At 35.2% G+C, this 18,297-nt stretch overlaps 1 protein-coding gene across 1 annotated transcript in view; it reads right to left on the reverse strand.

Annotated features, from left to right (window-relative positions):
* LOC126812460 (beta-parvin) overlaps window positions 1-18,297 on the reverse strand; it is a 51,260-nt gene that overhangs the window by 12,225 nt on the left and 20,738 nt on the right. Inside the window, exon 12 of the mRNA XM_050538857.2 lies at window positions 2,324-2,396. Within this exon, the coding sequence (XP_050394814.1) occupies window positions 2,324-2,396 (73 nt within the window). The remainder of the gene's footprint in view (window positions 1-2,323; window positions 2,397-18,297) is intronic.

Below are 18,297 nucleotides of genomic sequence, written 5' to 3' on the forward strand. Positions count from 1 at the left end.
AGTCTACATACGCCGTTTGATTTGGTGCAATGTGTCTAGCCTCGTCCCTCGAGTCTTATGATACCTCTGGGGCTGAAGCGCATTATGGTACACGATTCTTGTACCAATGGTAAAATGTTTATTTTGTCTTAAATATTGGATATCAAAAGTCCATCTTTTTCCGGTAAGATCACAACATGAATGTTGATTTAATTTGACAAATAAATCGTGTTTTCAATGTTGAAGATTTTGTATGATATTGAGTTAGAGACTTAGCTACTTTAATATGTAGGAGTATTTATAGTCAACAGATTGATCAATCTATATTACTTATATTAGTGTTCTTTATCTAGAAAAACCACAGACAATTCATCAAAATTACAGTTTCTTATCTACTCATTTTGAAGGTTACGTCAATCATTTAATTAAATTTATCAGGGCTAATCTGATAGTCTCAGTGTAAGTACTTGTACTCTAATCGAAGGGTCAGCAATTCAAAATATAATGTCAGTCAGTGGGACTTGAAAAATATTTTCAATGGAAATTTTAATGCAAAAATTCTCTCATGACAGACAGAAGTCAAAATAAATATATAGTCAGATGGTTGATCCTTTGATGTTCTGAATGGAACTGAAATGTGAGGAACTGTTCTGGAGTTGGTCAGTGCCAAGTGACCAAAACCTGACCAGGTCAAAGGTCACAGTTGAGCAAACAATCCCTGTGTACCGGTAGTATGGACACCTCCTTACTGTCTTATTCAAATAAAATCTACTTAAAAGTTAATGACCTTTTGTTGTTAAGGTCAGAAGTCATGATGGAATGAATTGCATTCTAATGGTGACAAACCATTGAGTGTCCAATTCTTCAGAAATTAAACAAATAACTAATATAATTATCCACATGCTCTATAAGAACTTTTTTAATGGAATATCTTAGGTTTTGATTGAAATCATTTCATTTCTTAAAATCTTTAAACAAAACCATTATTTCACACTTAATTTACTGAATCTTAAAACTATATTGTCATTATTTTGTTCTCATTAATGAAATCAACCATGGCAGATAGGTGTGAAATTATGTGTATATTTCCATTCATGTATTTATATCGATTCAGCGCACAGCTATTGACAAAAATTTAGTTCATTAAATATGTTATCCTCACCATTTAATTCATTGAAAGCTTGTTGCCACACCCACCTTATAATAGGCCACATGGAATGATTACCACCAGTATATATATCAATGATGAGTTATGAAGTGATTAAATATGATGATATCTGATGTCAATGACATATATTGATTTACACTATCTGGATAAGTTACTGACCATTTAAATTAATATTCAATTCAATATTATTGATTAATGATACAATATTACTGATATAATTAAAGTCCCAGTAGTCACAGGTATGTAAAATGAAAATAAATGTACTGATTTTTTGCGATTATTGTAGGCTGGACATTTATCGATATAAGAAAATCAACAATATCCCTAGGAGGCTGTTACATTTAGAACTGCAAGACTAAAGCCATACTAAACTTAAGCTGTCTGTCTACAGTTAGCTCTGCTTTAGAACAGACACTTGACTAAGCTAGTTGACCAACATTTTAAATCCTAAATCAACAATTTTAGTCGAAAACCCTTCAAAGTATACTCCAAGAATTTTGTTGAGTATTTATTCTGCTTCCATTTAATAAAATTGAAAAAGTTTATTTAGTCTTTATGTGTATGACAGATATGAAACGGAGTAGAAATGCATTACAAAACAGTATTCTAATTTTTGGATATGGCAGCCATTTAGGGCAGAGATCTATTCTCGAGGAATAAAGTAGATGGATTAAAGTGCAACCCTCAACAAGTTGTACAATCATCTATTTATAAAAGTGATGTGTTTTTATTGTATTTTAGTATATTATTAATACATGTCTGGAACAGAGAGAGAGAGAGAGAGAGAGAGAGAGAGAAAGAGAGGGTTTAACATCCATTCAACACAAACTAGGTCATTTCGGGACTATCATATGGTTAAATTTTATTTCAATAATTCACTTGGTGGTAAGGGTCTTCAGCAGTGGGAGGAAACCGGGGAACACAGAGAAAACCCACGAGGTTGGACAGGCAACCCTATTCCTTGTCACGTACAAGTGGGGAATCGAAACCATGACACTTAACCAATGACAGACCTTATGATGCAATTCACAACCATTCAACCATTCAGCCACCCATGTCTGGAACAAAGTTCAAAACCTTAATTACCAATGTAGTAGGACCTGACATTTTGTTGGGTACATGTCTATATATCAGTTATAGAACTTAGAATAAAGTGTAATATTTAATAAAACTCACCTTCCACTCTAGCTTTAGGTTGAGGTAGACCAGCATCTTGCATTAGTTCAAAAGCAAAAGCTACATTATGTACCTGAAAAACATAGATTATATAAATAGGTTAAGTTAATGATTTTATATTTATTTTTGTACATCATGCGTTTGCATGGACTAATGCATGGCCTGTCAATGAGTGGCATAGTATTGATCCTAAGCTTGTATGCGACAAGGAACAGATCCGATCACCTGCCCAACCTTATGGGATTTCCCTGGGTCCTCTGGTTTCCTGCTACTGCTACTGTTGAAGACCCCAACGAATAAGTGGATTATTGAAATAAAATTGTACCATGTATTAATATAATTGATAATATTTCTAAATTTATTTGTAAGGCAAGTGTGAAAATATTGATAAACTAAGATTCATGAATGAGTTTTGTAATAAGAAGTTAGGTTGTTTATAAACTGCTGCACTTTACAGGTGTCTGATGAATACATCCTTTTTATCATGGCAAACAGCCATCTGAATCATTATTCCAGCCAAACATCAATAAAAAAATATTCATGAATAGATAATAACAGAGCGATGGATGTTATTAGAGCAGAAATTTGTAGGATGAATGAAAAGTTTATAAAAATAGATCCGGACGCCCACATTATAAAACTATAATATTTCATATAAGTTTTCAGTTCCATCCGAACTTCATCAGACCTTTAATACACATAATTAAGAGAAGACCATCAATAATCATTTTTTTTTATGTACATGTATACTATTTATATTTTTAACACCAGTGCATAAGATTTTATATTTATCTGAACATCATGTTTTAATTTATTAATAAATTTGAAAACCATTTCTACAAAACTGAACTCCATTTTTTTCCCTCCGAAACCCTAGGTCAAATGAGAGAGAGAGAGAGAGAGAGAGAGAGAGAGAGAGAAAAAAAGAGAGAAAGAGAGAGAGGGGGAGTAGTTGGTGGAGAAAAACAGGACACTAAACCCTATTTAATTACATTTAATATTGTTGTTCTTTTGCATATGTTGTACTATGTTTAGAACTGTATGACTTTATATGCGGTTGGCACAATATAGCCCGAATCGTGCTGACATACCATTTAACACCATATCATTATACATGTATAAGCGCCCTGTCTAAAAGAGGATAGTAAAAAATCAAATGTGATGTCTAGTTGGCTGAGAAATAGAGGCAAAAAAAGAATATTTATACTGTTTCAGGTGTGAAATGTAATCTCTTAAGGAAGGCCGAACCAATTTAATTATTAATTCTTTAGGGTCTTATTCAATAAATAACACACTCAATTCTTGTGTTCAATGATTTGTTAAGATTCCAAAACCTAAATATTTTGAACTGAAAGCTTTAAATGTTTATAAATATAATTTTTCCCTGGAAGTAATTGAAGGCAGAATTTCAATCAGTGTTCCCGAAGAAGAGATATTCAAACTGGTGTGGTCTAAGTCTAGACAGCCGATAAATCACAATAGTTTACTGTAACACTTATTACATCTTTAAAACAGTTAAGTTCTTCACTCAGCTTTAATCGTTAAATACAAGAAAGCAAACTTCATGAGATTTATTAAAGCTTGGAATCTTTGATGATCGGAGAATCCTCTGAGAACTGGCTATATTATTAATATTTAAGAATACATGGTGGGGACAGTGTGGAGATAAGTTTATAACCAGGACTCAAACCACTATTGTCATAAAGAGGCAATATCAACGACTTTTGATTCGACATTTCATTTATCATAGGACACAGAGAAAAAACATGAGGTTTGATAGGTGACCTTACTCCTTGTCATGTACAAGCTTGACTTAATGACAGATCTTATTAGCCAAAGCACACAATGTTAAAGTATTCAAGAGGTAAATTTGCTTATTGCAGGTCTTTCTTTAGGGTTTAAATGTTATATAAATTATTATTAATTAGACATTTATTAACATGACAAGACCATAATCAACTCTCAACGCCATCGGATGCTCGAGATTTTAACTAGATTCAAACATTTCGGTCATTTAATGATTTAATTTCAAAATGAAGAAGTGTGGCCAAGTCTTGAATATACCCGTACCGTGGTTACGATAATAAACAATCAATGCACACATCTTGTCAAAACTCCAAACAGTGATAACTTGGCTTAGAATAAAGTAATTTGAATGATATTTTCAATATATTCATTTTGCATCATCTATTTTTTTTAACTATTATAGAAAGAATGGCCATATCTAAATCTTACATAATGTATCTTTAACCCATTTGGTCTCCTAACCTTATGCATTATAGACAAGCCCAAGGTGTAATAATTTTCTCAGATACATCTAGTTAGTAATGTGAATACTAATTTTGATTTGTAAAGAGCTTTGTTAACTTTGGTAGTTTTAATTGAAATTGATTACTATATAGACTAGCCTGAGATGTAATTATTTTCTCAGACAGTTAGTAATCAAGCCTTGAAATAAGGCACCTATCATAATGTTGTCAAGCACTACAGGTTTTGTCAGGCACAATCCCACACTGATTAGCAATAAATATTCGCAAGGCTGCTACAATCACTGAGAGGGATGACATCGGTGCAAGTTAATTAGCTCACAATATTAACTTTTTTCCTTCTGCAAATTAAATTCTAGAACAATTTTATTAAAGTATTAGAAAAACAAATAAAGGTATTTGAAGTATATCTGGATAAAAAATATTTCCAAATAAGTGTAAATGGATATATAAAATGAGTAAACGACACCATTCTGCCTGGACCAGATTACGTTACAACATCTTATGTAAACAATGCACACACCATCAAACCAATGATCGACGCCGTACGATGTGACGTCACATGTAGAATTAGAAGGCATAAATGAACTTATAAAGGTCAATCATCTTATACAGAGGTATAAGAAGGCTTTCAGAATACTTCTGTGAAACAGATTGGCACAATCCCTCTGGTGCCTTCTATTTTTTGTGGCACAGATTTGTGTTTTTTATTGATATTTTTTAATAAATGTCCCCACAAAGTTTAAACTGTCAGATACTAGTTCAGTAGCACCTGATATATTGTCAGGTACAACTTGAATCATTTTGTTAATAATGCTAGTCGTAATTTTGTTGACTTGTGGTTGTTTTAATTCAAACACGTGTCAGCACATTGATAATTACTATAGAAATGGTAAGTCAACAAGAGACTGGATAAAAAAAAGTCAGGAGTAAATAGACCTAGCCTACTCACAACTTCACAGAACTAACAGAGCAATAAGGCTACACATTTATTTTAGACGCCTAAAACAAACAGAGAGCATATAGAATTTACAGTGTGGTTAATATAACTTGACTTTTCTCACTTAACTACCTTTTTATCTTATAATTTACAAATGAAATGGGGTTTACTGTCCTACTGGACTAATGAAGACGGTATACGACATATGGTGTGTTAGTTATGAGGAATTGTGCCAGGACAGTGGTGCTACAATTCTAACTGCCAAGGGTTCTTTTAAGTGCACCCCAATGTGTATGCGATGCCTTGGTTTTTTGTCCCATCTAAACGACTATACATTGTCCCTTGCAGGGCCCTCTGTTCTGCACTGACTTGCTGGAAAATTCAGATGAACTTTCTCGGACAATACCAGGATCGAACATGGGACCTCCAGGTTAGCAAGCCCTTACTCACTGAGCAGCTCTGTGAACATAGCGAAATGTATCACCTTTTAGAAGCTGTTGACCATGTAACAATGACTACCGGCATGTCTTTATAAGAGTTGCTCACAAACACAACAAAACCCACAGCAGCTCTGTGGTCTGGGAATATAAGAAGATGAATCACTTTTTGGAAGATGGTTGAAGCTCTTACAATGCATAAATAAATGCATTTTCTTATGAATTACAAGAGTCGGTCACAAACACAATGAAATATGTGTGTTCCGTAAGTCAACGAAATGTATCACTTTCTGGAAGGTGATTAAAAACCTAACAATGAATAAAAGCTTTTTTGCATTTTAGATTTGTGGAATTTGGACTTTGGATTTGTGGTACTGGTGCATTTAAGTGCACGTTTACTATAAAACAACAAAGTATCAGCTATTATTAACTGCATTTACAATGTGCAGGGGAGTAACAGTGACTCAGTGAGTGGGACACTGGTTCGCTAACCTCATGATTTTCCAGTGTGGTTTCCCATGTCAGGATCTGACAGTGCCTAGTCATTAGGATGGTACAGAAAATCAAAATGTAACTTCATGTAATATAAGAAGTGCTAAAACTGAGTTTTTAGCAGTAATACGTAATAGATACTAGATGATCCTGACTAAACTAGCAAAGAAATGTAGTAAAATTGTTTTAACAACTTTTTACATTTAAAAATGGGAAATAAAATTGTCCATATGAGAAACAATAGAAGCAAAATCTATGATTAGCATTTGTGCGAATCAGGTTAGCTACTTTATATATAGAAAACTCAAAATGGCACCGGGCAATATTTGATTCGAAAAATGCGATGGAAATCCAGTTATCGAGACCCCTGCTGCACGGCATCTACTTCATTATACCAGTTGGTGCAGAACAGTAGATTCTTAAAGCACATTTCATTTCATAGTATATGTGCAGGTGTTTTTCATCATGTTCCATTCTATGGAAGTCATGTTTAATTTATTACAACACAGTGATGAAAACAAAATCTATATTTCTACCATGATTATGTTATCAGTTGGGTAGTTATATATAGTACCATAATATATCAAAGTGCCATGTACTAACAAGAATAGGTAATATTAAATCATCTGTCTTACAGGAATGTACTATTATTACATGCTCTCTATCTCTTAGATAAAACAAATGACAAATTAATTGCTCCTTTGATTAAACACAGATTTTCACAACTTCTGTTCGTCAAACCTGAATCTTTATAACACTATTAAATCTGGAAATAGGCCACCTGTCACTAACAATTTTCAGCGCACAATTCCTCTGGTTCCGGATATTCTGTAAGTGAGTGTTTTCTCACTTTTTATTGATATTTAAATGTATGATACAAAATAAAAACTGTTTGATGTTATATAACAGTAGTTCTTCAGTTGCTAGCTCGCTAGCCTGGAGGTCGGGTGTTCGATCCCTGCATTGGCCGAGAAAGTTCATCCAGATTTTCCGGCGTGGTTCTCCCTTGTCAGTGATGCAGGACGGAGGGTCTGACAAGGAAAGCTGTCTAGTCGTTTGGATGGGACGAAAAACCGAGCTCCCGTGTACACATTGGCGTGCACGTAAAAGATCCCTTGGCAGTTGGAATTCGATATAAGAGTAGGCCGTAGTGCCGCTGTCCGGGCAAAATTTCCCTCATAGTACACTGTATGGCGTATGCCCGTCTTCATTAGCCCAGGTTACGAGCAGAACAGTAGGACGTTAAACTCCATTTCATTTCATTTCATTTCATTTCAGTTCTTCAGTTATTGAAACAGAATTTTATACACACATGCATATGACTGAAATACTGTGATTAAAATGGAACCGAGTTTAATGTCTCATCAATACACTACTTTGATGATTTTGAGACGGACATATTAGTGCTGGGTATTGCCACTGCAGTCACGATACGATACGTATTGCGATTCAGGTGCTACGATACAATTTGTATCACGATTCATAACCAGGTCAATGTTTACCAAGAAAACAACAGAATAAATGAATAATTGATATTTTTAATCCTGCCGATGTAGAGGAAATAAAACTGTTTTGTATCACAATATTGATGTGGATCAAAATGATTTAAGAGTGTTTGTGTACCTATGGATAATGTGTACATGGGTAATTAAGAGTGACAAGTAAGATACTGAAGCAACAAAAAAACATAAAAAAAAGAATCGCGATACATCGATTCAGCATCTTGCGATCCAATGTGCGAATCGTGAGAAGGTGAATTGCGATACAATCGATATTTTGTGCCAGCACTACAACATATAGCCAATGTGGTTAATGTGTGTGTGTTGCATCATAAGGTCTGTGGCGTGGTTTTCATTCCCTGCTTGTACGTGACAAGGAATAAGATCACCTGTCCAACCTTGTGGGTTTTCTCTGTTTCCTCCCACTGCTAAAGACCCCTACAGGCAATCAATTATTGAAATAAAATTGAACCATAAGTTAGTCCCAAAATAACCTTGATTGGTTAGCACATGCGCTCTGTATCATAAGGTATGTCTCTGAGTCAACTCGCATGGTTTTGATTCTCTGGTTGTACGTGACAAGGAGTGAGGTTGCCTGTCCAACCTCGTGGTTTTTTTTCGGGTCCTCGGGTTTCCTCCCACTGCTAAAGACCCCAACGCGCAATCGAATTATTGAAATAAAATTGAACCATATATTAGTCCTAAAATGACCTAGTTTGTGTCGAGTGGACAGTAAACCCTATTTCTCTCTCTCTTTTGACCAGGAGACACTAGATAGCAACCACCTGTTAAAAGATAATCACAGATCTACCTTTATATACAATGTTCATTCATGAAATCCAGACAACACCAATAACACGATTAAGTACATAAAATTCAAGTATAAGGTAGTTCACGCTTTTTTGTTCATTGTGTACCAAACAGACTAGCTATTATACAGCCAAGCTAAAAAGACTTTGTCTTCATTGTGCTCTGGCACGTTTGCAATGACCTTTGACACCATTTGATGGTTGTCTCAGGTGAATGAAGATCAAATGAATTAATCTCCCAGCAAGTTTAAATCATATTGGTGTCTTTATTACAATACATATGGAGAATAAAAAGTACATTGGCCGATCTGAACTCGTATCAGATAATCATTCGTCACACATGTAATTGCATTATCAAAAACATTCACATCATGAATGAATGAAACTTGCTCCACTTGAAATACACTATTTTATCACAGGTTGAAAAGAAAATTGTATATAAAAGTTTTCAGGTAAACATGATAAACAAGTAGATATATATAATATATCATTAAATAGAATTATCAAGCTGATGATTTTATAACCACACAGTAAAGAAACATGGTTATTATCTTAGAACAGATTCAGTTCTCAACAAGTATGTTGGCACAATGTGGACTAGGAACTGAGCATGATGTCATTGCTGCCATCTTGGAATTGTGAAGGCATATCAAAAATTGAAGTCTGTCGATTGATGCGCAATTGTCCAATGAACGCAAGCATGCCAAGTTTCATTTTAATTGTATTTGGATTGGTGGAGCCTTAGGCTTTCTCTTTTCGAAGTGTGTGCTCCCAAGAAGAAGAAAAAGACGAGTAGCGCATTAATATTCAACAGTTGATTCGAGTCAACCTTTCTCTTCAATCTTCAGTTGAAATGGCACATGTCTAATTACACCAGTATTGACGTCATATCTAATATGTAAAATTATATCAATTAAAATGATCTTAATCATAAAAAACATCAATCCCATTCATTAACTCCATTCATTCTTTTATTAGATTTGAATGACTGGTTTATGACATGTTAGCTAAGTTTTACAACTCATGAATGAAAAATCAACATGAAACAGTCGACACCCACTTATTCTACAGTAGTACATGATTCTAACTGTACAATACAAATATCTAGAACAGTTTGTGTAGGTTGTCTTCATGTTTTTATTGTATTTAAAATAAACATCCACATGTAGGTTTAATTATATACATTCAACTTGTCTGTAAAAATACTTCATTTACCACAATTATGTTCTCTTAACCTTGAATATATTCTTTGAAGTTACAAGTTTTCTAAATAACTGTGGGTATTTTCAGTACAAAGAAATTATGGTATTGGTTAGTAACCAACAAATATAGAAATTTTAGTCGCCCACTTAAGAGTTATCTTTCTTGATCTAATTGCATGGGGTTTTATTTATTGTTTGATGGAATTCTAAGTAATGCGCTGAAAACTTTCTTGTTTATGTTTTTATACTAATTTCAAAGGAAAGAACCTAGGCTACTACTTGTAACCCAGGAATGATTTTTGAATGACGTGAAACCTAAATTTACTAATTCAATTAAAAAATATGGCCGTGGCTAGTGACCAAATTCTAAATTTTCGTACAAATTATATTGGATATTCTGGTCCCTTATTAAATTTCAAGAATCATCATCACAAAAAATATAATTTTAATCTGATCTTTTGTTTGTTGTTGATAATAATAGCTACTGCTGATTTAAAAACAATCTTTTACATCCAATAATTCGACCATCCAACTATCACATGGTAATTCATAATAAAATTGTGAAATACACACACATTGGAATGACATATTAACCCATTTCTTACGGGACCTCATTTGACTAAATTTTGGCCGGTTCGTTTCAAAATGGATTAAGAACCCCGAGGGAGACTGTCAGCATAGTGAGTTAAAATGGTGTTCCAAGGGCTTGTCACTGGGACAATGTTTCAACTATTAAACACATATTTGTGAAATATTGTTGAAGCACCCAATCCCTCATTCCCCAGGTTCTGAAGGCCCTGAAATAGAAACTGAATCAAGCTGATAATGAAATAATCCATATTCAATGCATTTGTTTTTCAGAAATGTTCAGTTCCATTATTGGCATTAACTTGTAAACAGAACAGATAAATGGTCAGTAGAAGCTTCTGATAGGGAAGTAATAAAGATGGAAGAGGATTAGGAATTAGCTGTTGAGTAGATTTTTATTTCAGTATCTCTTGAAGGTGTTTCCCTACCAATTTGTGCCGAGTCATGACCACAACAAGAGATTATCAGTTATGTTTAGAGTTCTATTATTAATGACAATGTGTATAGAAGGCCTTAATCTTCTTATACAAATCCTGATTATAATACTGACGTCTGCTCTATCAATAATAACTTATCAGTCGTCGTTTTATCTTTGTTAAGTGTCTATATGGATCACTATTTGTACAGGACCTATAGTACAAATTTATTTCCTGATTACTATTAGTAGGATGTTAAACCCAATTTCATTTCTTTTCTTATCAATAGAAAGTCACAGGTGAATTGAGTCTATGATTATTCTCACTGTGGTCATAATAAAAGCTGGGTACATGTATAGCTACTGCTCACCACAGCATTAAAGTAATGATATTGATTTTTTTTTTTTATCTCAAATATAAAATTTATTACTTCTTCCATGTGAGAGAGAGAAAAGGAGTTTGCATTCAACAAAAACTAGGTCATTTATGGACTAAAACATGATATATCTTTATTTTAAACAATTTTATTACACACAAGGTTGTTTACCTGTGCTGGGGGGGTGGGGGGAATCAAAGTACCACTGAGGTTAGGCCAGCAACCTCATAGGATTTAAACAATGACCTTTGAATTTGGATGAAAGACCTGATGACTTAATTAAAGTGCATGTTTGACCACTGTGTGCTCTTTATATCATAAGATCTGTAATTGATTCAAGCGGCTTGGTTTTGATCCTTATCTACGTGACAAGGAGTCAGTAGGGTCATCTGCCCAACCTTGTGGGATTTCTCTGGGTCCACCCACTGCTTAAGACCCCAACATACAAGCTAATTATATATTGTTATAAAATTGCTACCGGATCTTCGTGTTGAATGACCTAGTGTGTGTCAAGTAGATGTTAAATCCAATTTCTCTCTTCCTTTTTAAACAACATTGTCAGGAAATATCTTAATGCATAGAATAACACTAGAAACAGTTGGGATCCTTGCAGAACCACCACAGTAAAAAATTGCATACAATTAAGTTACTTAACTGTTGATGTTTTAACATAACATCTATTGTTATTGTTAGGGTTTTACGCCCACTTTCACCAAGGGCGATATTGTTGACAAGCTGTCTTAATTTTAGTATATGCAGTACATACACAGGGGTCTTTCCTGTAGGAGGAAACCAGAGTACCTGGAAAAAACTCGTTCACTAGGCCATCCCAACCCTGCAATCATTATCTTTTATTATCTTGTATATCTAACATGATTTATATACCCTAGGTCCTTGCCCCAAAAATCAACTCCTTATTCATTAGGGTCACCACAAAAAATATCAAGAAGGACCCTTACATTTCAAAATGTTAATAGTCTTCTCAACAGACAAATTTCTGTCTTCATCAACCCAGTTGGAGCAGAACAGTAGGACGTTAAACCCCATTTAATTTCTCATTTCAACAGACATCTTGGGTTTTTTTACTTTCACTGCAGGAGATTTATGATGTGTTTTGTGCTTGGATAAATATTGTTTAGTATACAATCAGGTGAGGACAGAACACAAATAAATAACATAACGCTAACGCTACAATATACGTCCACATTCCAATTCTGCTTTGATTGACAAGGTACTTTGTCAAGAAGGCTAGGCAAGGCGACACACAAAAAGAAAATTGGCATGGCTCTGCCCCTGGGGGTTGGGCATGTAGGGCCTACTCCAAATGATAAGGATGTTCCAAATGATAGGAATGTTCCTTAGGGTACAAAGAATAAGTATATAAAGTGTGGCTCTGCCCCTGGGGGTTGGGCATGTACCCCAAACGATAGGGATGTTCCTTAGGGTACAAAGAATGTGTATGCAAGATTATAAGTTAAGAAATGTGGCCTGTAGACGACAAACAAACAAATACTAGAAATGGGCGTGGCTCTGCCCCTGGGGGTCGGGCATGCACCAAAAACAATAGGGATCTTCCTTGGGGTATAAGGAATAAGTATACCAAGTTTGAAGAAAATCCAGTAAGAATTGCGCCCTGTAGGCGACACAAAGACACACGAAAAGAAAATGGGAAATGGGCGTGGCTCTGCCCCTGGGGGTTGGGCATGTACCCCAAACGATAGGGATGTTCCTTAGGGTACAAAGAATGTGTATGCAAGATTATAAGTTAAGAAATGTGGCCTGTAGACGACAAACAAACAAATACTAGAAATGGGCGTGGCTCTGCCCCTGGGGGTCGGGCATGCACCAAAAACAATAGGGATCTTCCTTGGGGTATAAGGAATAAGTATACCAAGTTTGAAGAAAATCCAGTAAGAATTGCGCCCTGTAGGCGACACAAAGACACACGAAAAGAAAATGGGCGTGGCTCTGCCCCTGGGGGTTGGGCATGCACCCCAAACGATAGGGATGTTCCTTAGGGTACAAAGAATGTGTATGCAAAGTTTCAAGATTATTAGTTAAGAAATGTGGCCTGTAGACGACAAACAAACAAATACTAGAAATGGGCGTGGCTCTGCCCCGGGGGGTCGGGCATGCACCAAAAACAATAGGGATCTTCCTTGGGGTATAAGGAATAAGTATACCAAGTTTGAAGAAAATCCATGAAGAATTGCGCCCTGTAGGCGAACCACAGACACACACACACACACACACACACACACACACATACATACATACACACACACACACACACAGACAGGGGCGACGGCATAATACGTTCACATTATGAATGTGGACGTATAAAAATGGCCATTAATAGGATAACTCCAAAACAATTGGTAGAAATAAACAAAGAAATGAAATGGTTGAATGCATCATAAAAATAAAACAAATTTGTAGAGACAGGCAAATCATTAATACATGAGTGATTGCAGTTGATTTATTTCCCTTTTCAATGAAATTCGAAAAATAAATGGAAGTTTATGACATGTCAGCATTGCTAATGGGACATTTATGCTTAATAAAAACTCTCTGTCAATGTATTTTATTATTCCATAACAAAATAATATTTTTTTGAATTTTTTTTTCTCATTTTTAAATGATAATGCAGCATTTAAACAAACTAAGGATGCTAGCAGCATCATAGATTCTTTGGGAGTCATATTGGCTCAAAAGGTAGGCACTGGCTTGGTAACAAGGAGGTCTCAGGGTCACTCCCTCTGTTGGCAGGTATTAATTCCCTTGTCATTGGTGCAGGACGTAGGACCTGGTAAGAAAAAACTTCTAGTCATTTGGATAGGTCGTAGTGTGGCTGTCCTGGAAAGATTTCTTTCATTGCACATTGCATGGAATATGCCTGCCTGTTGGTGAAGAATAATAGGACACTAAACCTCATTTCATTTCATCATAGATTCTTCAAATAACACTTCAAGAATCTGCATCATGACCTTGATCTGTATTAGCTAATCCCTACAAGAACATCAAGCATCCACATAGTGTATCTCTATTTTTATGGAGAGGACATGCTGTGTTCATTAATTCCATCCTCCATACTACTAAATTTAAGTTCAATTTAATCTGAAGGCTAATAAAACCACCCCTAGAGAGATTCACATAAACTATTTTCTTTGTGGATCAGATTATAGCACCACTGAAGGTTATACTCCACAGGAAGAGATCAACTTAATGCACAGAAAATCCATTCTAAATACCATTAGAGTTGACCAAAAGCCGGATCAGTACAAAAACTGATATTTCCAGCAGGAGACAGAGAAAGCAATGAGCACAGTTACTTTAAATATTATCACTTCTAAAGACAAAATAGACCAAAGACAAGCTAAAAATTCCATAACACTTTGGACCCAAGCGGCCAAAAGACCAGCCGCCATGGGTACCTGTTTGTACCTGTTCGGTCAATCAGTATCGAACAGGTACCCGTGGCGGCTGATATGATACCGGTTGTTCGGTATTCTAGTCGGTTTTTTTTTTCGGCCACTAGAGTCCTAAGAATACATAATATTACAAACAAAAAAAAACATTTTTGGTCCATTTTTACCGAATTTTCGTTCAGGGCGTATGTGTCCAAAGGGTTAATCTAAGGCCAAAGAATTTAGTATTGATAAATAAAAAGTAACTCGATTTTCATTAAGAATATTTTATTTAGAATTTAAAAAAATGAAAATGTGGAACTAAAAGTTTTTGTGAAGAACAACCAAGTATTTTTGTTTTTTTAAATTAAGAAACAGAAGCTGCTCAAAAAGCCAGGTAGTGTTAATTAACATAGGAATTAATATCACAAGCTGGAGTTAATTAGGTCTTGAGTTAAACCAGGACATCTTATCCCTTTAGTTCTTGACAGGCCATGGATCACTCAAACCCATAGGACCCATTCCTTTTCTGATAAGATATCTATATCTATAGACACCCTGCTGAGTTGTAACTTCAACCCCTAGGGTGTTGAGACTCTACTACTTCCCAGGGTGTAAATATTTCGCAATTATTGACCCAGGTTTAATTAGCCTGGTTTGTTTCCACATCTTGAATAGTAAACCTTTGTTCATATTGAAAAATGTTGAAAAAAGGTGAATAATACGCCATTAAGAACAACACAAATAGCTCTTTCTTATTGTGTTTAAGAGTCATTGAACATGGGTAATTAATGCTAACTGAAGTAGAGACCGTCGTTGTTCCCTTTATCAAGTTAAGGTGCTTGAAACAGGGCCATTAATAAGGGATTATTTGTGTTTGTTTAAGTGTTAACTCTACCCCACCTGTATCAATAATTACAGAGAACCGCTTGCTGTAAAATTTGCCCTTCTCCCTTTGGCTTTTATTGGGTTTTTTTTCATTTATTTAAATTCAACTGATTTGCATCAGTATTCATTTTATTATTTGTGATTTGTAACAGTATTCATTTTATTATTTGTGATTTGATTATTTAATGATTTGTAACAACAGTATTCATTTAATTATTTATGATTTGTAAAATATTAACAATATTGTTATGTCGTAAAGAAGTAAATTTGTTCAGAAGCAAATGTTCTTCAGTTTATAAGAGAAGATTAAGATCGTAAGGGCCATCATCGAGTCAAGTGGCGTGGTTTCGCTAGGTCCTCCGGTTTCCTTCCACTGCTAAAGATCTGTATGCGGAAGGGACTTAACTTAAAAAAATAAAACTGTACAAATATTCCCAACGATTACCGGTATGTAATAACAATTTCAAAATGCAAATTCTTAAATTTTATCGCGTCCTGGGGAATGTTTGGGGAACAGAATGCTTATTATAGGGCCAAGTGTAAACGGAGCTATAGTAGTATCCTGTACTAGAATGTTAACCATAATATAGACAAATTATGTATTGTGGACAACATTATCAGTTGACAGTTGTTGTTGATATAAAAGTCTTATGTTTATTTTCTAATCTATGTTAATAAATCTACTCTACACAATAAAAAGCTTGATCAATTAGGTCATATTTTAAGCCTCCTTTGTGGATTACAATCTACAGGTCAAATTTAAACCAGATTTACTGTAATTATACTAAAGTACGGTGATGGCTGATAAAGTGTGGTTTCAACTTGTCAGTAGTGCAGGATTGCGGGCCTGGTCGGCAAGGACATCGTCTAGTTGTTCTGAAGGAACAAGATACATGTACCTAGGTTCTGTCTACTCATTGGTGTGCACGTAAAAGAACCCTTGAAAATTGGAATTTGAAATAAAATTTGGTTGTAGCGGTGCTGTTAGGGTAAAATATCCCTCATACACACTGCATGGCGAATAAGTTCTCAAAGATTCACAAAGAAATTATCCACGAACCTGTAGCCGGTATTATTAATTTTTTTTATGGTTAACATATTTGACCATTAACACTTTTTAACCTGTATTCTGAGAGACGTTTGAATCCACGAGGAATGAAAACTTTAAATTTCAATACAAAATATTTTACTAAAATAATAAAATGTAATCTAATCAAATGAAATGATATGTAACTGAAATTTTCAGACTGAATCCAAACCAAAAACGAAAACACCAAAACATCTAGCATTTAGAACCACACTTTAAGTTTTAGTAGGACAAGTAAGTCTTGTCTTTATTGTAAACTAGCAGGATACCCGGCTTCGCTCGGGGGTCATAACTTCGAAACCAGATGTGGTAGACTAACGCCACCTGGTCTATGTTACTCCCTGGTCCGAGCTACCCCAAAACCCCAAATTTCAGACTCGGGGCAGACCTAGTGTAGCCGCCAACCCCGAAAAAGACAGACAGACAGACAGACAGACAAACGACAGTCACAAATATATATATAGATACAGATATATTGTTGTAAGGCCACATCAGTGTGAACTTTTGTTTCTAGGTAATATCTATTATGTGTCCTATTTTAAACCCAATGATAATACTTGATTGTTTTTCCTCAAGAGCTTTTAGTTCCACATTGTCAATTTTTAAAAAAAAACCAAACAAACAACATTTTCCATAAGACACAAGTGGCTATTCATTAATCAAGACTCCTGAAGAACAAAAATATTAAATTGATTTGGCCTAAGTCTTGAGTCTAGTTAATAGCCAACTATGAGCCCATCCTTGTTACCTGATAATTGAAAACAAACATCAGCCTTTCACCACGATCACTGAACCAGAAAAAAACCGCACACAGCTATCTTCATCTAGATAACATTTATACACTTAAAACTTTTATTATAAAAACATGTCCTCCTTTAACACAGCCTTATACTTCCCGATTGACAGCCTAAAATAGACAATTTTAGGCCTAGAAGGCATGGGAGACCAGTTTTGATCCCTTCTTTTATTTGAAAAGCAAGAGGGAGGGAGAGAGAGAGAGAGAGAGAGAGAGAGAGAGGTGCTTTAACTCAACTCTCACAAAGAAAGCCATTACAGGATCAACAGTATGACTCAAACTCATATAAATAATTTGCTTGTGCGTAGGGGTCCTTTAGCAGTGCGAGGAAACTGGAGAAAACCCACAAGATACGTCAGGCGATCCTATTCATTGTCAGGCAATCCTATTCATTGTCACGTACAAGCTGGGAATCGAAACCACTCCCACTTGGCTCATTGACAGACCTTGTGATCTAAAGTGCACACGTTAACCCATTTGACCACCCAACTCACCATTTGATATTGACAAGAGTGTGATTGGCATGTGAGTTATGTTTCGAACCCTTCAATTGATACAGAAACGAAGTTCAAAGAGCACATAAGACAGAGATTTTGAACTTAAAGTAGCTAAGTCTCTAACTCAATATCATCAAAAATCCTCGACTTTGAAAATACAAATTAATTGTCAATTCAAATCAACATTGGGCTTGTGATCTTACTGGGAAAAGATGGGCGCCTGATATTCAATATTCAAGACAAAATAAACATTTTACCATTAGTACACGAATC

This window comes from Patella vulgata, chromosome 2 (genome assembly GCF_932274485.2).
Source record: "Patella vulgata chromosome 2, xgPatVulg1.2, whole genome shotgun sequence".
Classification (NCBI taxonomy): Eukaryota; Metazoa; Mollusca; class Gastropoda; family Patellidae; genus Patella; species Patella vulgata.